This window comes from Physeter macrocephalus, chromosome 7, assembly GCF_002837175.3.
Source record: "Physeter macrocephalus isolate SW-GA chromosome 7, ASM283717v5, whole genome shotgun sequence".
NCBI classification, from domain to species: Eukaryota; Metazoa; Chordata; class Mammalia; order Artiodactyla; family Physeteridae; genus Physeter; species Physeter macrocephalus.
In genome coordinates this window covers 15842525-15864240 of record NC_041220.1, presented here as the reverse complement: position 1 = coordinate 15864240, position 21716 = coordinate 15842525, and the positions used below count along the sequence as shown (strand labels likewise).

At 37.9% G+C, this 21716-nt stretch overlaps 1 protein-coding gene and 1 pseudogene across 1 annotated transcript in view; one reads left to right on the top strand and one right to left on the bottom strand.

The window, feature by feature from the left end:
- LOC102987199 (ubiquitin-conjugating enzyme E2 A-like) overlaps positions 1-5725 on the bottom strand; it is a 138743-nt pseudogene extending 133018 nt beyond the window's left edge.
- UNC5C (unc-5 netrin receptor C) overlaps positions 1-21716 on the top strand; it is a 416430-nt gene that overhangs the window by 233558 nt on the left and 161156 nt on the right. The window contains exon 2 of the mRNA XM_024126662.2: positions 6661-6882. Within this exon, the coding sequence (XP_023982430.1) occupies positions 6661-6882 (222 nt within the window). The remainder of the gene's footprint in view (positions 1-6660; positions 6883-21716) is intronic.

Genomic DNA, 21716 nt, shown 5'->3' with positions numbered 1-21716 from the left:
TCTTGCTGTGATTTATGTCATAGAGTGTTCTGCCTATGTTTTCCTCTAACAGTTTTATAGTGTCAGACCTTACATTTAGGTCTTTAATCCATTTTGAGCTTATTTTTGTGTATGGTGTTAGGGAGTGTTCTAATTTCATTCTTTTACTTGTAGCTGTCCAGTTTTCCCACCACCACTTATTGAAGAGGCTGTCTTTTCTCCATTTTATATTCTTGCCTCCTTTATCAAAAATAACTAGACCATATGTGCGTGGGTTTATCTCTGGGCTTTCTATCCTGTTCCATTGATAAATATGTCTGGTTTTGTGCCAGTACCATACTGTCTCGATTACTATAGCTTTGTAGTATAGTCTAAAGTCAGGGAGCCTGATTCCTCCAACTCCGTTTTTCTTTCTCAAGAATGCTTTGGCTATTCAGGGTCTTTTGTGTTTCCATAAAAATTGTGAAATTTTTTTGTTCTAGTTATGTAAAACATGCCATTGGTAGTTTGATAAGGATTTCATTGAATCTGTAGATTGCTTTGGGTAGTATAGTCATTTTCACAATGTTGATTCTTCCAATGCAAGAACATGGTATATGTCTACATCTGTTTGTATCATCTTGAATCTCTTTTATCAGTGTCTTATAGTTTTCTGCACACAGGTCTTTTGTCTCCTTAGGTGGGTTTATTCCTAGGTATTTTATTCGTTTTGTTGCAATGGTAAATGGGAGTGTTTCCTTAATTTCTCTTTCAGATTTTTCATCATTAATATATAGGAATGCAAGAGATTTCTGTGCATTAATTTTGTATGCTGCTACTTTACCAAATTCATGGATTAGCTCTAGTAGTTTTCTGGTAGCTTCTTTAGGATTCTCTATGTATAGTATCATGTCATCTGAAAAAAGTGACAGCTTTACTTCTCCTTTTCCAGTTTGTGTTCCTTTTATTTCTTTTTCTTCCCTGATTGCTGTGGCTAAAACTTCCAAAACTATGGTGAATAATAGTGGTGAGATTGGGCAACCTTGTCTTGTTCCTGATCTTAGTGGAAATTGTTTCAGTTTTTCACCATTGAGAGTGATGTTGGCTGTGGTTTGTCATATATGGCCTTTATTATGTTGAGGTAAGTTCCCTCTATGCCTACTTTCCAGAGGGTTCTTATCATAAATGGGCGTTAAATTTTGTCGAAAGCTTTTTCTGCATCTATTGAGATAATCATATGGTTTTTCTCCTTCAATTTGTTAATATGATGTATCGCATTGATTGATTTGCATATATTGAAGAATCCTTGCATTCCTGGGATAAACCCCACTTGATCATGGTGTATGATCCTTTTAATGTACCGTCAGATTGTGCATGCTAGTACTTTGTTGAGGATATTTGCATCTATGTTCATCAGTGATATTGGCCTGTATTTTTCTCTCTTTGTGACATCTTTGTCTGGTTTTGGTGTCTGTGCCCTCCAAGAGTGGAGTCTGTGTTTTCCCCAGTCCTGTCAAAGCTCTGCAATCAAATCCCACTAGACTTCAAAGTCTGATTCTCTAGGAATTCTTCCACCTGTTGCTGGACCCCCAGGTTGGGAAGCCTGATGTGGGGCTCAGAACCTTCACTCCAGTGGGTGGACTTCTGTGGTATAAGTGTTCTCCAGTTTGTGGGTCACCCTCCCAGCAGTTATGGGATTTGATTTTATTGTGATTGCACCCCTCCTACCATCTCATTGTGGCTTCTCCTTTGTCTTTGGATGTGGGGTATCTTTTTTGGTGAGTTCCAGTGTCTTCCTGTCAATGACTGTTCAGCAGTTGGTTGTGATTCCTGTGTTCTTACAAGAGGGAGTGAGAGCACTACGTCTACTCCACCATCTTGAGCCAGTCTCTCTGATCTGATCTTTATGATTTCTTTCCTTTTGCTAATTTTGCTGTTTTTTTGTTCTTTTTTCTCTCTTTCCTTTAGGTGTACGGTTAGGTTGTTTGAAATGTTTCTTGTTTCTTGAGGTAGGATTGCGTTGCTATAAACTTCCCTCTTAGAACTGCTTTTGCTGCATCCCATAGGTTTTGGGTTGTTGCGTTTTCATTGTCCTTTGTTTCTAGGTTATTTTTTGATTTCCTTTTTGATTTCTTCAGTGATCTCTTGGTTATTAAGTCGTGTATTGTTTAGCTCTATGTGTTTGTATTTTTTACAGATTTTTTCGTGTAATTGATATCTAGTCTCCAAGCGTTGTGGTCGGAAAAGATACTTGATACGATTTCAATTTTCTTAAATTTACCAAGGCTTTAGTTGTGACCCAAGATATGATCTATCCTGGAGAATGTTTCATGAGCACTTGAGAAGAAAGTGTATTCTGTTATTTTTGCATGGAATGTCCTATAAATATCAATTAAATCCATCTTGTTTAATGTGTCATTTAAAGCTTGTATTTCCTTATTTCTTTTCGTTTTGGATGATCTGTCCATTGGTGAAAGTGGGGTGTTAAAGTCCCCTACTATGATTGTGTTACTGTCAATTTCCCCTTTTATGGCTGTTAGCAGTTGCCTTATGTATTGAGGTGCTCCTATGTTGGGTGCCTAAATATTTACAATTGTTATATCTTCTTCTTGAATTGATCCCCTGATCATTATGTAGTGTCCTTCTTTGTCTCTTGTACTAGTCTTTATTTTAAAGTCTGTTTTGTCTGATATGAGAACTGCTACTCCAGTGTTCTTTTAATTTCCATTTGCATGGAATATATTTTTCCATCCCCTCATTTTCCGTCTGTATGTGTCCCTATGTCTGAAGTGGGTCTCTTGTAACAGCATATATATGGGTCTTGTTTTTGTATCCATTCAGCCAGTGTATGTCTTTTGGTTGGAGCATTTAATCCATTTACATTTAAGGTAATTATTGATATGTATATTCCTATGACCATTTTCTTAATTGTTTTGGGATTGTTATTGTAGGTCTTTTCCTTCTCTTGTGTTTCCTGCCTAGAGAAGTTACTTTAGCATTTGTTGTAAATGTGGTTTGGTGGTGCTGAATTCTCCTAGCTTTTGCTTATCTCTAAAGGTTTTAATTTCTCCGTCAAATCTGAGTGAGATCCTTGCTTCATAGAGTAATCTTGGTTTTAGGTTTTTCCCTTTCATCACTTTCAATGTGTCCTGCCACTCCCTTCTGGCTTGAATAGTTTCTGCTGAAAAATAAGCTGTTAACTTTATGGGGATTCCCTTGTATGTCATTTGTTGGTTTTCCCTTGCTGCTTTTAATATTTTTTCTGCGTATTTAATTTTGGATACTTTCGTTAGTAAGTGTCTTGGTGTGTTTCACCTTGGATTTATCCTGTATGGGACTCTCTGTGCTTCCTGGACTTGAGTGACTATTTCCTTTCCCATATTAGGGAAGTTTTCAACTATGATCTCTTCAAATATTTTCTCAGTCCCTTTCTTTTTGTCTTCTTTTTCTGGGACCCCTATAATTCAACTGTTGGTGCATTTAGTGTTGTCCCAGACGTCTCTGAAACTGTCCTCAATTCTTTATATTCTTTTTTCTTTACTCTGCTCTGCAGTAGTCATTTCCACTATTTTATCTAACAGGTCACTTATCCTTTCTTCTACCTCAGTTATTCTGCTATTGTTTCCTTCTAGAGAATTTTTAATTTCATTTATTATTTTGGATCATCTTTACTATCACTACTCTGAATTCTTTTTCAGGTAGACTGCCTATTTCCTCTTCATTTGTTTAGTCTGGTGGGTTTTTACCTTGCTTATTCATCTGCTGTGTGTTTCTCTGTCTTCTCATTTTGCTTAACTTACTGTGTTTGGGGTCTCCTTTTCACAGGCTGCAGGTTTGTAGTTCCTGTTGTTTTTGGTGTCTGTTCCCAGTGGCTAAGGTTGGTTCAGTGGGTTGTGTAGGCTTCCTGGTGGAGGGGACTAGTGCCTGTGTTCTTGTGGATGAGGCTGGATCTTGTCTTTCTGGTGGACAGGACCACGTTCGGTGGTGTGTTTTGGGGTGTCTGCAACCTAGTTGTGCTTTTAGGCAGCCTCTCTGCTAATGGGTGGTGTTGTGTTCCTGTCTTGCTAGTTGTTTGGCATGGGGTGTCCAGCACTGCAGCTTTCTGATCGTTGAGTGGAGCTGGGTCTTAGAATTGAGATGGAGATCTCTTGGAGAGCTTTTGCCATTTGATATTACGTGGAGCCGGGAGGTCTCTGGTGGACCGATGTCCTGAACTTAGCTCTCCCACCTCAAAGGCACAGGCGTGACATCTGGCCAGAGCATCAAGACCCTGTCAGCCACATGGCTCAGAAGAAAAGGGAGAAAAAAAGAAAGAAAGAAAGAAAAAAACAGAATAAAATAAAATAAAGTTATTAAAAGTAAAAAAAATTAAGAAGTAATTAAAAAAAGAAAAAAGAACAAAAGAAAGAAGAGAGCAACGAAACAAAAAAACAAATCCACCAATGGTAAAAAGTGCTAAAAAGTATACTAAAAGAAAAACAAAAACAAACCAAAAATAAAAAAAGGACAGATAGAACCCTAGGACAAATGGTAAAAGCAAAGCTATACAGACCAAATCACAGAAAGAAGCATACACATACACACTCACAAAAAGACAAAAAGGAAAAAAATTTATATATCGTTGCTCCCAAAGTCCACTGCCTCAATTTTGGGATGATTCGTTGTCTAGTCAGGTATTCCACAGATGCAGGGTATGTCAAGTTGATGGTGGAGATTTAATCCGCTGCTTCTGAGGCTGCTGGGAGAGATTTCCCTTTCTCTTCTTTGTTCGCACAGTTCCTGGGATTCAGCTTTGGATCTGGCCCCGCCTCTGCATGTAGGTCGCCTGAGGGCGTCTGCTCTTTGCTCAGACAGGACGGGGTTATAAAGGAGCAGCTGATTCGGGGGCTCTGGCTCACTCAGGCCGGGGGGAGGGAGGGGCACGGATGCGGGGCGAGCCTGCGGCGGCAGAGGCCGGCGTGACATTGCACCGGCCTGAGGCACGCCATGCGTTCTCCTGGGGAAGTTGTCCCTGGATCCCGGGACCCTGGCAGTGGCGGGCTGCACGGGCTCCCGGGAGGGGAGGTGTGGAGGGTGACCTGTGCTCACACACAGGCTTCTTGGTGGCCTTAGCGTCTCATGCCCGTCTCTGGGGTCCGCGCTGATAGCCGCGGCTTGCACCGTCTCTGGAGCTCCTTTAGGAGGTACTCTGAATCCCCTCTCCTCACGCATCCCAAAACAATGGTCTCTTGTCTCTTAGGCAGCTCCAGACTTTTCCCGGAGCCCCGGCGGGTGAGCAGACAAGCCTCTCGGGCTGGTGAGTGCCGGTCGGCACCGATCCTCTGTGCGGGAATCTCCCCGCTTTGCCCTCCGCACCCCCGTTACTGCGCTCTCCTCCACGGCTCCGAAGCTCCCCCCTCCGCCACCCGCAGTCTCCGCCCGCGAAGGGGCTCCTAGTGTGTGGGAACCTTTCCTCCTTCACGGCTCCCTCCCACTGGCGAAGGCCCGTCCCTATTCTTTTGTCTCTGTTTTTGTCTTTTTTCTTTTGCCCTACCCAGGTACCTGGGGAGTTTCTTGCTTTTGGGGAGGTCTGAGGTCTTCTGCCAGCGTTCAGTAGGTGTTCTGCAGGAGTTGTTCCACGTGTAGATGTGTTTCTGATGTATTTGTGGGGATGAAGGTGATCTTCATGTCTTACTCTTCCGCCATCTTGAAGGTCGAGCTTTATACTTTGCAAATAAATGTTTCTAATGAAGTTCCTCTTGCTTTTGTCAGCTCTCAAGGCTAACATGGTGTAGTGGGAGGTGCAGCGCTATGTTGGGAAGATCACAGTTTTCGAGGGAGACCAAACTGGGTTCTGATCCCAGTTCAGCCGTTTACCACCTGTGTTTTCAGGTAGTCAGTAGCAGACCTGGGATCAGTTATCCTCCCGGATGTGGCGTTTTGCCATGTATAAAAATGAGAATTATCATCTAAATCCTTAATTGAACAACCAGTCAATAGACCTAACATACTGCCTGGTTCATAGCAGGCACTGAAATTACTTAACTAGATGATTTATGAATCATTATTGTTATCCAGCCAGGTTTGTTTGTCTGATATGCAGCAAGTCAAAATGCAGAGAGGCCTAGGTTTGCAGGAAAGAGAGGGTTTATTCACAAGGCAGCCAAGTAAGGAAATGAGGAACAAGTCTCAGAGCCACCTCCACAAAGGCAAGGGCTTGGGGGTATTTATGAGGAAAAATAAAGAAGCAGGGGGGTCTACTGCATGGGGAGCATGGGGAAAGGTGATTGGAAAAAGGTGCAGTAATTGTTGTTCCGCACAGGCGTAACTCATCTACAGGCTTCTGTTCACTCAAAAATGAAGGCCCTTTGCAAGATCTGAGGGTGGAGTTTTCAGCCCTCTAATGTCAAAAGATCACCCAGTGTACACTCACATGTGCCCAGTTGAAGGGTCAGTGGTCCTATCCAGTTTTAACCAGCTCAGCTCAGAGTAGACACAGCTAACTCCAAGTTCCTGGAAAATGACCCAGGCAAACATCTTACTGTTTAGGCGAGGTGCTCTTGGAGGACATGCAAGTCTTTTGTAGACCTTGATTAATGAAGGCAGGTGAAATGGATTTGACTAATGATTACCCACAGTTTCATTATTTTTGAAAGAGCAGCAAGTGAAAGGAAGATGGCTATAATGTTTTGAACATTTTTCACTTTCTTCTTGTTTTACCAGAGGACGACTTTTTTCATGAACTCCCAGAAACCTTTCCATCTGATCCACCTGAGCCTCTGCCACATTTCCTTATTGAGCCTGAAGAAGCTTATATTGTGAAGAATAAGCCTGTGAACCTGTATTGTAAAGCCAGTCCCGCCACCCAGATCTACTTCAAGTGCAATAGTGAATGGGTTCATCAGAAGGACCACATAGTAGATGAAAGAGTAGACGAAACCTCTGGTGAGTTTTCCATTGCATTTGGACTGCTGTTTAGGATTCACTTACTACGTTGGCATGTTGTCATATTGTTCTTTCAATAATTGAAATTGAAAATAGAATTATTATCCTTTGGTAACAAGTTTTAAATCAGTTTGCTTAAGATTTGGTGATCTCTTTCCATGCATTGCAAAGTAAAATGTGATGAATAAATCTTGATTCCTGTTAGACTGCATAGAATTAAGGCATGGTTCATGCTTAAGAAGATAAATAATGAGAGTGAATAGACTGAATTATGGTAAATAAATACCCCAGTAAAAGATGCCCTTGAATTTCACTTGTGCGTCAAGTCTGGTGTCAGGTCTAAATATCCTGGGATTGAGGAACATGTTCAATTAAGGATAAATTGTAGATGTTTACATGACTGTCAAATGTGAATTCCCATGCATAGTTTCCCCTTATATATTTTTAAACAATTTGTAAACATTGTAGATTCAAAATATTCTGTACCTTTAACTTACATCTAAAAATGAATCCTAATTACCTAATTCTTGGCTAAAGTTAAATCAAGAGTGATTGAGTATAGTGATATTGTGGGATCCACAAAGAGAAGTTGTGGGTGTAGACTCCATCTGGGTGGGTCTTCATCAGAGTATCTTTGCTTCTGGCATTGCTAAAACTCCTGACTTTATTGCTCTGTAAACATCATTCTTAATAGTAAAATACTAAAGGCAAAGAGGATGAAGTAGATCTTAATAAACGGTGGGACTTACACTGGCTGTAAAGGAAACTTTCTTGATAGGAAATCTTTATTCCATAATGGGTAAGTTAAGATAGTTCTCGAACCCCCTAGAGTTTTTTTTTCTTTTTTTTGTGGTACGCAGGCCTCTCACTGTCGTGACCTCTCCCGTTGCGGAGCACAGGCTCAGCGGCCATGGCTCACGGGCCCAGCTGCTCTGTGGCATGTGGGATCCTCCCAGACCGGGGCACGAACCCATGTCCCCTGCAACGGCAGGTGGACTCTCAACCACTGCGCCACCAGGGAAGCCCCCTAGAGTTACTTTAAACTTAAAAGATATAAATCTTTCTATAGTGATTCAACAGTTTTTGGTCTCCAGTAGGGAGAATAACAATTTGAACTTTCACATCCCTTCTAGACCTGTGATTTTATATTGACATGTATTTTAAAAATTAAGACTTTATTGAGCTATATGTCCAAGCTAAATAGTGACAAATATGATAAAAGTGAAAGCATTTAAATATCTTCATTTTCTTTCATAAATATCTCTACATACCAAAATGGATACATGTTTTCAAAACACAATTGTAATTATTTCATCTTTGTATCCAAATGTTGGTTAATGAGGGGCAAGCAGTGACCAGCATTTGAAGGAAATCTGCTTTCAGCGTCTCTAATAATAAAGAGCTATTAGGTGATGGAGCATAAATAGAACAGACTGTGAGAAGCCAGAGAAGAGGCATCTTAAAAAAGAAAAAAGCATGCAAGACATATACTTATGTAACACAAATGGTCTTAGAAAATCGGGTGGCAGCTCTACATAATTGTCAATTTGTGAATCAATATGCTCACTGCATGAAGGCTGATGACTATAGAAATAACTGGGTATCTAACTGTATGGTCTCTTCCTTCAGGGAATTGGTCTGTTACACCTCTTGGTCTAATTACTCAGTAAATAACTCCACCAGATGTCTTCAAAATCTTGTGAATTGAGATTTATTTGTAAAGATTTCAAACACACACGTTTTAATAGTAAGAGGAAAAAGAAATAAATCACAAAACTAAAACGAGAGTCATAAACATACTTAGGCTTGTCTTTACTAGATTAATGAAAAAGCTTTTATAGTAATTACTCAGTAAATAACTCCACCAGATGTCTTCAAAATCTTGTGAATTGAGTTTTATTTGTTTCAGCTCATTTATTTGTAAAGATTTCAAACACACACGTTTTAATAGTAAGAGGAAAAAGAAATAAATCACAAAACTAAAATGAGAGTCATAAACATACTTAGGCTTGTCTTTACTAGATTAATGAAACAGCTTTTATAGGAAGACTGTAAATAAAGACAAAACTGCTCTGATATGGAGCACCTCTAGCAGCTTCATGCTATCTTGGTAATGTGTGTGTGTGTGTGTTTGTGTGTGTGTGTATGTGTTTGTGTGTGTGTGTATTTTTATTTTCTTTTTAAAAGACATTTCCTCTCCATAAAGCATTATATTTTTTACTATTTCCACATAAAATTAATTACTATTGCATATACCAATGATTAAAAATACTTCTTAAAGCAACTATAAATGAAAATATATGGCATGTTTCAAATTCAGAAGGGACGAGATTAGAGCTAAGGAAAGATTTATCAGCCCTAATACTTGCATAGTATTCATATTTGGAGTGGAACACAACATACTTTTTTGTTGCTTTTGTTTTGATCCAAAACTGTACAAGATAGTGAGCATCCAAGAGAATGATTACCTTTAGATTTAGGAAAAAGCCAGAGATACCCACAGAGACTAGTATTATTTGATATTGTTCTTAACACGCTAGCCAATGCAATTAGACAAGACAAATAATTGAAAAACATAAAAATTATAAAGCAAGTTGAAAACTATCATTTGGACAAATATGATTTTGTAGGTCTGGAAAACTTATGCAGTTTCATAGGAAAAAATTGAGAAAACATTAAGAGAATATAGAAAAGTGGCTGATAAAAGATATACATAACCCATCAACTTTTCTAAGTACAGTCGATTCAAATTATAATGGAATAAAATATATAATTTACAATAACAATGTAAAAAATGTAGATATAAAGCTATCAAGAAATTTGTAAAATTTTAAAAGAATATAAAAATCTACTCAGAGACCAAAAAAAATACAATAACTTGAATAAATAGAAAGACATATCTTGTTCTTAGATAGAAAGACAATATATTTAAATGTTTGCTATTTGTAAATGAATCCATAAAGTCACCAACATTATATGAAAAATAATTTGAGAAAATAGCTGGAAGAATTCTGAAATAGTAGCATAATAAGGAAATATTGGCTTTTTATAAGTATATTGTAAGGCTAAAGATGTCTGATCATAGCAAAGAATAAGATACACAGATTAATGGACCAAAATAGAAACCAGGAAATAAAATCTAAGGCATTTTACAATATGTTGAAGATGATTTTTAAACCCACATCGTAGGCAGTTGGAAAAGTAATAAATAAATAAATAAAGCTTGAGTTCTAGATCATTCTTTAGAATAAAATATATTCTGGATGTTAGGGCTTAACATCATCATCATTATCATCATCACTGTCATCATTGTTGTCATTGGTAGTCATCACCATCGTCACTAGGAGAAAATTTTGGCAATTTGTTGGTTGGTTGTTTGGTTTCAGTGGTGATCAAAGCTTTTTTAATGAAGACAAAATCCAGAAGCTTTATAAGAAAACATTATTTTTTTAAAAAGCATTATTAAATTTAAATAAAGCAAAAAACCACAAAAACCAAGGGACAGATATATACTAATCAAAGGGCTAACTTAATTAATATATTAGTAGCTCTTAAAATATGTTTAAGAAAAAGATCTGCAACCCAATATAAAAAATTGAGCAGAGTTTGGAAATGGAGATATAGGTAAAGAAATGTAAATGGTAAATACGCATCTAAGAAAATGTTGTCAAGAGCAGAACAGTGCTTAGTATACAGTGTTGATGAAGGAGTGGGATGGGGTATTTCATACTTTGCTGATGAGGCTGCAAATTGATGTAATCTTTTTGAAGATCAATTTGAAAATACCTATCAATATTTAAATGTAGGCACTCTTTCACTCAGTAACTACAAGTTTAGGAACTATCTAAAAATAAAATTCCTAATGAGCACAAAGACTTGTATGAAAGGTGGTCCATTGCACCCTTGTTGCCGTTAGCATATCAAGGGCTGTTCAACTCTAGGATGGAATACTGTGCTGCTTTGTAAAACAGTGAGGTTTCTCCATATGTGAAGCTGTAGAAAAATCTCTCAGATAAAATATGAAATGAAAACCGAAGTACAGAACATTATGTGCAATATGTCCTTATTATGTAAAAAAGAGAATGCACATGTATTTGTCTATGCATTGGGATTTTTTTGAGAAACATACAAGCAGTTGACAGCTCAGAATCTGGGGCAGTAAGAGACTTCTTTTATTGTTTGATTTTTGTTCAATCCTGTGAACGTTTTATTTTCTTGATAGATAATGAAACCTGAATTTTAAAAGCCCAAACTACTTTATTGCATCTCTTTGACTGTTATCATAAATCTCCAATCTGTACAACTACTGGAAGGGGGGATTTGTAGGCCTCATATTAGAGCTCTTTGCTTTCCTGTGAGATCAGAACACTGTGAATGGAATTGAACTGCTTGGTTTGGGGGTTTTTTCCTCTGAAGTTAGATTCACCTGCAACTTTGGTGCTCAACTCTTTATTTAATACAGTCTGAGTATTGTTTTGTTATGGGCCTTAGTGATTCTTAATATCAAGAAATGTTAGGATACATTGTCTTGAAATATATAGAGAAATTTTCGTGGCATTTTAAAAATCAGATTGGTTCTCACATGATAGGACAGAGAGAAGTCATTGCAAACAAGTCTGTTTTTATAGGCCCCTCTACCTTAGAATAATGATATCTGGAAGCATGTGGCAATCAGGTACATTGCCTTGCAACTAAGAAAAATCAACTGCATTCAGTAAAATCTCCATCAGAAGTACGTTTTAATTAAAAAACTACAAAATAACAAAACAAAAAAGAACAAAAGTTTCTCTCCAATTCACAAAATTCTTCCTTTCAATATGCTCTCTTGCTCTGAAGTATTAAGTAAATGATTATTTATATTCACTGAGCAAAGCTATTCCATTGATCATAAAATATACTGATTAAAGATCATTCATTACTGTTACTGTTTGCTTTTCCATCATTTAAATCATATTTGCATTTCTTGCAAACGTAATATTAAGAAACAGAAAAGTGGAAAGCAGCATATATTAGATGGTTTAGAAATTTTCAATGTTGAGAAGCTCTTGATTTGGTAATATAGTAATAAGTACCCATGTTCCTTTCAGGATTACAAAGAAATCTTGATCTACTCAAAATTTTATGGTTACATTTTTACGAAAAGCTCAGGCTTGGTTGCTTGCTTTCTATTTACTTGAAGCCTTTTCAACCCTTGTTTCCATGGTACCTAAGATTCACCATTGAAAAGTAAATATTTCCCCGCTGTGAAGAAGCAAGGGAGTTTAGAAAACCTCCACTGGCTTGAAATTTTACTAAACCCTAGGTTTTCCCTTTTCATCTTTTTTGCTCACAATAGCAGAATATTATCAATAGGGCCAACACAACAACACAGAGAGTTCCAAGCTTTATACTGAATGTCATGCATTATGACATTCAGTCATCACAGCAATCTTATGAGAGAATTTTGGGATTCTCCTTTTGCAAATGAGAAATCTGAGGCTCAGCGGAATAAAGAAACTAATCTGCCCCAGTTGCTTAGCTAGGAGGTGACAGAGTCAAGATGTGAACCAGGGTTCTCTGATTCCAAAGCCTCTGCTCTTGGCCCTGTAGTCAGTGTCTCCCTAAATTCTGCCATAACTTTGAACACAGAACTAAATTGAGCTAAAAAAAGAGCTATGTAATACAATTATCCCTTTTCTCAGGAAAGAATATCTGGTTCTAAATGTCAGCTAAACATTTATCTTTCATGCTATTCATCTCCCTTCTTGCCTTGTGTCAAGTTTTTCATATGTGACCCTTTGTGGTTCTTTAATAATTAAGATAGTGCTTATTAGGATTTGATTATTTTTATTTGTGAAGGTATTTAACATTTGGACAAATAGCAAAATTGGAAAGAATTTCAATTGGTGAGCAAAAGGTGAGCCTTAACAGAAAAAAAGAAATTGGTGAAGAGAAACTATACTTGGATACAAATTAAAATAAATTGCCTTTACTCAAGACAGAGCTTTTTTTTTTATTTTTTGCAGTACGCGGGCCTCTCACCCTTGTGGCCTCTCCCGTTGCAGAGCACAGGCTCCGGACGCGCAGGCTCAGCGGCCATGGCTCACGAGCCCAGCCGCTCCGCGGCATGTGGGATCCTCCCGGACCAGGGCACGAACCCGCGTCCCCTGCATCGGCAGGCGGACTCTCAACCACTGCGCCACCAGGGAAGCCCCAAGACAGGGCTTTTAAACAATATATTGTGCTCACTCAGATCCCCATTTGTTACAAGAGTGGCACCGTTGAAATTCTTTGTCCTCTTGTCTTCCTATTTTAGATACCTCTTTATTCCATTCCATCAGCGAAAACAGAAATCTCAGCTTTATCCCTTCTTTCAGTAGCCGAAGTGATCATCAAATACTGCTAATTCCTTCTCAGAATTCTCCCATAAAACATCCTTCTGTTTTTAATTCTTGCTGCTACTCCCCTAGTATAGGCCTTAATTATATACCTCTTAGATTATTTAAATAGCCTCCTACACTTTCTTGGTGTCAGCCTTTCTCCTCAGCAATTAATTTTCCAGGTAGTTATAGGCCTAAAGAACAGGCCCGAGTGTTTATATCATTCCATTTCTTAAAATATATGTCTTTCCTTTGTCCATGGAATAAAGCATATAGTCCTTGATCATATATTCAAAAGCTTCAGTACAGTCTGTTCTTAATCAAACTTTCTAGCCTTATTTTAATAGTTTCTCCCCCACTGCATGCTCTGTATACTAGGCCAGTTTGGTTTTTCCTCTTAAACTGTGTTCAGTGAACCACCAGTGTCTTATAAGTGCTATTTGGGAAAAAAACAAAAAGGAAACAAACAAAAAGCTTTGCAGTCAAATAATTTCGGAAACACTGCAATAATTATATTCCCCTTTTGGAGAAAGTATAAAGTATATTTGCATGTAGAAGTCCCAGGAAAGCACTGAAGTGGAAAAATATTTTTTAACCTCATATTGTTTGGTAGCTGAACTCTTTTTCTCAGAACCTCTGTTAAAATATCATGAGAACTTAATGTCACACCAGGACATGATTTAGAAAATGCTGCTCATACATTTTCAAAGGGAAATTATGTAAGATTTGTTTAAATTTTATTAAATGAATGCAAACACTCTACACTTTTGTGTCTTAGGATCCTAGAAGGTTTAAGCTGTGAGACTGTAACAGTCATTTAAACTCAATGAATTATTGGCATGCTTCTCATTAAATTATATTAAAGTGAGCATAATCAGTTTTCTGTTATCATGACTTAATGGTGCTACTTTTGTCTTATGGAACTTTAGGAAATAGGTCTGGTCATCTCCTGGCCTATTCCTAATTTTAGTTATTTGAAAGGGACAGTTATCACTTCTCCTTTCCCAAGTTCTCTCTCCTCTTCAGTCTAAACATTATGCGCTGAAGAATAAGCTCCATGAATTCAGGGATTATGTCTATCTTTTTTGCTATTCTAGTTCCATGCTTAACTTGGTGTTGGGTTCTTAGTAGATGCTCAATAAATGTGTGTTGTATGAAATAATGTTTCTTTACACCATACTTTCCTCCATCCTACCTCTGTTAAACTCCTACTCATTCTTAAAGAAGTATCTCAAAAGCAATATCATAGGTGAATCCTTCTATAAAACCCCAAGTCATAGCATAAACATGTCCGCATTTCACTTATTTGTGCTTCCATTTTCATTATACTCATAAATGTGAAATGTGTATTATACATAAGAAGTTATCAATATTCAGTCATTTTTGAGGTACAAAAATGGCAGTTTCTTGTAATTCAATATCATACGTTATTTATGATATATATAAAATCTCTGTCTCTTCAACTAGATTGGAATGGTATGGTAGGGCCTGTGTTTTGTAAAGCTTTGTCTTTTGTAGTTTATAACATATGGCATTAAGCACAAGAGATGATGAATAAAAGTTTGTTTGTTTGTGAGATTGGAGCCATTCATCCTACTAAATTTGGGTAACTGAAATGTAGTGATACATACTAATGATGTTTTTATTTGGAATACTTCGTGAATAGGCAATTGGAGAAATGCACAAACGAAGCATAATCTTCTATAAGAGTAGTTACTTTACACATTAAATACACACAATTTTCAGACCAGTTGTTATTCTCCATGCAAAATAATTACTGTAAACTTAGTTCTCATTAATAGAGTTAATATTTTCAAAAGGAAGTTAGGTGGGCTTTGTTTAAATTTTAGTAAATGATGCATAAAATTTGGAAGCCCTATTTGAACTTTATTCCATATTTTGTTATGTAATTCAGTGGGAGTATTGCCTTTGCAAGAATAGAGCCTTATATTTGTAATATGTTTGTCTGCCAATGAAGATAAATGATTCTGGAATATAAATCAATTATTTACTTGATTTCCTTCTCAAAGGTCCTTCTTTCAATACTAGAAACTAACAATTTTTCTTTCTGTTATGAGGCTAGCCCCAAAATAAAAATAGAAAACTGGCAAGGATCCATGTAGTACATTAAGGCTTTTCCACTGAGTCAATCAGGTAACTTGGCAAGAAAGTAGTTACCAGTTAGTGATAACAGAATGTTAATTATCCTGAAGTATATACTTTTTCATATTCTTCATTTTTTAGTGCTCACAATTGATTTATCCTAATTTCACATCGACATTTTCTTTAAACACCTGGGTTCACATGGCCAACATAATCCCAGCTGCAATTACAAAAGTTGGTTGGATTGGAGTTCCAGAACTTGGATTTTAGTTGCTTTCATTCCATTCTAGCATGAAAATAGTCTTGGCTAGCTGAGTGATTTGGGCTCTCACTGTATAAAAACCTGGCTTTTGTTTCCATTCTTTTCCTAACTTACAAACAGAAGTGAGTACTTGAAAAATTTGGGGCTACACATTTGGATTCCTTTTGTTTCTAATATGTCATTGTCATGAAGTTTTTATTGTTGTTGTGTGTTTCATAATTCCAATATTTGCAAACATCAATATTATAGATTCTGTACATACTGCAAAACACCCTGACTACACCATATTTACAGAACTATATAATTTTAATTCAGTTTTATCCCATGGGGAAGATTTTTAAGATTTGAATTACATACTGTATAGAAAAATGTAACACCATGTATTTTTTAATACGTGACTGTATTAAACATGATTGTAGAGTAAGAACATGATTGTAAAGTAAAGGCAAGAACACATCACATCTTTCAATGCAGTTTTAGCTAGCTGTGTTTCATTAGAGGAAAACAGAAATTTTCTAAAATTATATACAGGGAGAGTTTTTAATGTAATGAACACAAAGGAATTCTCCCCTGCCAGTTAACACTTAGGGCAGGGTTACTTGTAATGCATTACTCCTTTTTCTTCCTACACCTAAGATGAAAGCATTGATTAATACAGTGTAATCAAGAATATGCATATAAGTTGATATGTTAGTACATACATATGTATATTTGTGTGAGTGTGTTTGTGTGCGTGCCTTTCTAAATTTTGAGAAGAGAAGATCAAATGCTACCCATCCCTAGGCTCATACAGAGACTACAATAAGAAACAGGACTCCAAGAACCATTCTTCACTAGATTACTTGCTACCCAAACAGGGCATTTCAGGAGCACAACTATTGATTGTGTTGCTATAGCAATTTTGCCATGTGCCCAGCAACCATGCATATGCCGTGGCTTAGAGTTTTAATATGCCAACTTCAAAGTGAGAATAGCACAAGTGTTAGAAGCCATAATGTATTTTTAATCTAATGTTTGGCTAAAATATGTAAGGGTCTTAAAGAGAGTTTCTTCTTCTTTATTTTCATGGGAAGGAACATACTTTTAACAGAGTTCCATATTATAATATGAAATGGATTTATCATCTTATTTAAGGAAGTTTGAGAACAATTTCAGCTTTAAAAAGAGGGTTAGCTTCCTAAAGAGCATGGCTTTCTCTCCAAATTTAAATGTTCTTTTTTGGTGTCTGTACCTATTATGCTAAATATAAGTAAACCTGGTTGATAATTATGCAATAACGACCCAGGTTGTTGTCCTTCTTATTTTGTGAGGTCAGGAATTGTTACCCATTCTGTTTGAGGCTCTGTGTCTATCACTAAATCTTCCTATTCAATATTCTCCCAATACTTGGCTCAAACTTTTCTCTCTCCTCACCCCACGTTTTTGGGGCATCTTAAAAAACGGAACAGATAAATTTTTAGTTAAAAAAATATTGCAATCAATGAATAATCTAATGCTGAAACTTGAGGGGTGAAGCCTTTACTTGCTCTGGATTCTTTAGTCTTCTCCCCCAAATATCATCAATCCAGAACCATCCCTTAGCTAGGGATTTTCCGAGCCCTCTTGGGGATGCCTGTTGAAATAACCAGCCTTGCCAATTCCTCTGAAAAGCACTATTTGGAGATACAAAACCAGCATATAAAACATGAGAACTACAATTAGCAAAATATCAGGGTCTGGCAAAAAAGCAAGCACAGCATGTAGGAAGTAGAATATCTAGCAATGAAAAACAATTCAGATTAGGGGTCTTAGACTCATTCCTAATTTCACTGAGGGTTTAACCTGATTTTAAAAATCTGTTTTGGAAGAAATCTCCAAGAACATGAAAGCAAGAGCAACAAGGAAACATTAAGGCATTTGCTGTCAACCCTGACTACATTTGACAGTCATCAGTGGGAGATTTTTGAAAATACATATGTCCTGGCCTCACCCCCAGAGAGAATGGTTTAATTGGGAACGGGGCATAGCTTTTTCTTTGTCTGTCTGCTTGTTTTAAGCTCACTAGTAATGCTAATGTAAAACCAGGCTTGAAAACTGTTGTGAAAGTGCAGCATAGAGGAAGTACATAGACTTTCTATTCAAAAACCATGACCCAGATACTTTACTTGGTGCTGTAAATAGAGATAAAACTAAGACCTGATGCACTTAAGGAGATCACAGTCTAGAGAGGGCAAAAAAGAGGAGGGAAAAGAGAGAGTGGAAAAGAGTGTGCTTTACTATTTGCTTGGGCTCTCCTTTCATTATGAGAATAAATTTGTGAAACCCCTTGATATTTCCATGGTATAGAGTTACATGGTAGAGAGCCCCTGCTTTCTTCAATATCCTTTCGCCTGTCTCTGCCTATTAAACTTCTCAGGCTGAGAGATAGCAGCCTCCTGACGGAAGGGGGGGAACTCCAGTGCTTGAGTGAATTAAAATTTAGCTGGAAAAACCCAGGGGAATGTTCTGTACAAGGCAGTTCCAGGAATGGCAGGGAATGAATGACATGCCTCTTTTTATAGCTACAGCCTTGATGATTCTAGACAATGATGCCCTCTGTTTGAAATGACGTTAGTGACTAAAAGGCTACCTCCCCACACCCATTCCATGGGGCATTTGTGAAACCAGAAAAACACTGCGTGGCAGACAGCTTTTCCTCACCTTTTTGCTCTGTCAGATTCTTGAATGTGTACTCTTTGAATGTGCAGACAGAGAGTAAATGCCCTTAGTCACTGTATTGGTTTCTGAGGGCTGCCACATTAAATTACTATGAAATTTGTAGCCTAAAACAACAGAAATTTATTCTCTTACAGTTTTGGAGACTAGATGTCTGAAATCCAGCAGAGTCCCTCTCCTTCTGGGGACTCTGGAGGAAAATGTGTTCCTTGTCTCTTCTAGCTTCTGGTGGGGGTCCCGGCATTCCTGGGCTTGTGGCCACATCACTTCAATCTCTGCCTCTGTCTTCACATCACTTTCTCTTCTTTGTCTGTCTTATCTGTATGTCTCTTATAAAGACACTTATCACTGGATTTAGGGCCCACCTTGATAATTCAAGATCTCAAAATCCTTAATTTAACTATGTCTGCAAAACCCTTTTACCAAATAAGGTAACATTCACCTGTTCTGGGGATTCACATGTGAACATAATCTTGTTAGGGGCCGCCATTTTGCCCTTTATAGTCACCAAACATCTGTCAAGAAAAAGTCACTTAATATGACAGTTCAAAAGGGCAACAAACCTTAACAGATACCTCACCAAGGGGACAAATAGGTGGCAAGTAAACATATGAAAAGATACTCCACATCATGTATCAGGGAAATGCAAATTGAAACAATGAAATACCACTACAGATCTATTCGAATGGCCAAAATTCAGAACACTGACAACACCGATGCTGGCGAGAATGTGGGACAACATGAGCTCTCATTTATTTCTGGTTGGAAAGCAAAATGGTACAGCCACTTGGAAGGCAGTTTAGCGGTTTTTTACAAAACAAAACATACTCTTACCATATGACACAGCCATTGCACTCCTTGGTATTTACCCAAAGGAACAGAAAACTTACGTTCACACAAAAACATCGATGTTTATAGCAACTTTATTCATAATTGCCAAGACTTGGAAGCAACCAAGATGTCCTTCAGTAGGTGAATGGATAAATAATCTTTAGTCCATCCAGACAAGGCAATATTTATTCAGTGCTAAAAAAAAAAAAAAAGTTGTCATGTCATGGGAAGATAGAGAGGAATCTTAAATGCATATTACTAAGTGAAAGAAATCAATCTGAAAAGGCTACATACCGTATGATTTCAACTATTTGACTATTTGGGTAAAGGGAAAACTATGGAGACAGTAAAAAAATCAGTGGTTTCCAGGGAAGGGAAGGATGAATAGGTGGAACACAAGAGGATTTTTAGGGCAGTGAAACTACTCTGTATCATACTTTAATGGTGGGTACGTGTCATTACGTATGTCCAAATCCATAGAACGTACAATACGAAGAGTGAACCTTAATGTGAACTATGGACTTTGGGTGATGATGTGTCAATGTAGGCTCATCAATTGTAAAAAAATGTACCACTCTGGTGGGAGATGTTGACAATGGGGAAATTTCTGTACCTGTCTCTCAATTTTACTGGGAACCTAAAACTGCTCTAAAAAATAGTAGTAGTCTATTAAATACCAGGACCAGAAAAGGCCGTGATAGTGGAGGCATGAGTAGGGCTGCTGGGGGCTGAAAGAGAAGGCACTTACCTGGCTGTTTCCCCTCATTTAGTCAGTATTTCTAAGTTAACTATACATGTAGCAGGCAATGAAAGCATTTCCTCGTGTTCCTTACCAGCTTTCTGAAGCCTCTCCCAATCTGTTGCATTGTACTGTGGGCCAGATGCAGGGAAAGAGCTGCACAGCCAGGCTCTTGTATCGCTCACTTTTCTCATGTCACGGCATCCTTGCCAGCCTCTGTGCTCTAACAGTTGTCCTGTCTCGTGGAAACCTAAAAATTCTCACAGCCACGTTTCTCATGAAAATTCTTGCCCCACAGAGTAGCCAAAACCAAATCGAAATAGCCAATACAACCAAAAGAGCTGCACTTGATAATTTCTTCCACACACACACACACACACACACACACACACACACACGCACTGTTGCTTGGCCTAGCAACACAATGGGAATGTAAACACATTGTTAATGTAGTCCCTCTCAGTTGGCTTCCCAGATGGCTTAAGTTCAATAGATTTTCCCCCTGATTTCCTCAGCTTCTCCTAGCAAGTGCTAAACCACCATTAAGCCTTTTCCTGCACATTGAGATTCATCTGCAGCTACTAAACTGCCTCCAAAGTGCTTCAATTTTGCATGAGTGCTAAGCTGGGGACTGGGAGACATTACCCAGTGCTGAAGGCCCAGATCAGTAGAAAGAGCATGTAAATCCTCTGAACCAGACATAAAAAGTGCAGAGATTGCCTTTGTGAGGTCCCATCTTCAGCTTTATGTAAAACATGAACCTTTGGCAAGATTTTAGGTGTTTCTTTTTACTTTCTCAATTGTAATTTTGCCTGACTTTGGCTTATGTGTTCGCATTTTTTCAAACAGATATTTATTTCACAGTCAGAAGCATATGAAATAATAGCCATGCGCTGTCATTATTTCTCGTCTTAGGACACCGGAGCCCTCTACACTTTTAACGGGGATGGAACTTCAAAGTATTGCTAAGGGATCACCCACATGATATACTTTTAAAACAAACCTGAAACCAGCTTTGGGGGGATGGGTGGAGATATATGAGATACGTGCAGAGGACATAAATCTATATTATTTAAGTATAGATGTAGGAAGTGTACCGATACTGGATTATGGAGAGAGGTTGGGGTAGAATCAGAAGAGGATCGTGCAAATTATTAACGAGAAAGAGGTGGTTGTGTTCTCATTTTTCAAAAGATACATCCCTGTACATTATTACCTAGAAGTCTTATTTGTGTTTTGCAAGGTGAACATCATTTTATCTGTACTTGATCTGTGTTTCCATCTCTGCTATCCTCCCAGCCTGCTTGTCAGACTATCTCGCTGCAAATTAGAAGTGTGCGTGTGGTCAGCTGGAGCAGTACCTGTGGGAGAGCGGGCCCAGGAGGGCTGGAATTCGGAGTGTCCTGCAGCTCTGCCTGCTGTGGGGCTGGGCCGGGGCCCTAAGCCCGTGGAGTCGTGACAAAAGCTCTATGATGGGAAGGTTGACTCTCCATCCTCATTCAGTATTTCCTTTGCAGCAAAATTTTGTGAACAGTTATGAGAACATTTTACTGTTTTATCTATAGTATATCCATTCAAGAGTAATAAACCAGGCTCCTTTTACATGACGGGTCTGTAATTATTTCTCTTTTTCCATATATGTATGTAATAACTCAGGCTATCTTTCTTTTAAGATTCTGAGAGTAAAAATATACATTTAAGATGAGATACAGCAGTTCACTATTTATCTCTAAACATATTTCCAAGGACATTTACTTATTTATTTTAATTAATTAATTAATTAATTAATTAATTATATTTCTGGCTGTGTTGGGTCTTCATTGCTGCACGTGAGCTTTCTCTAGTG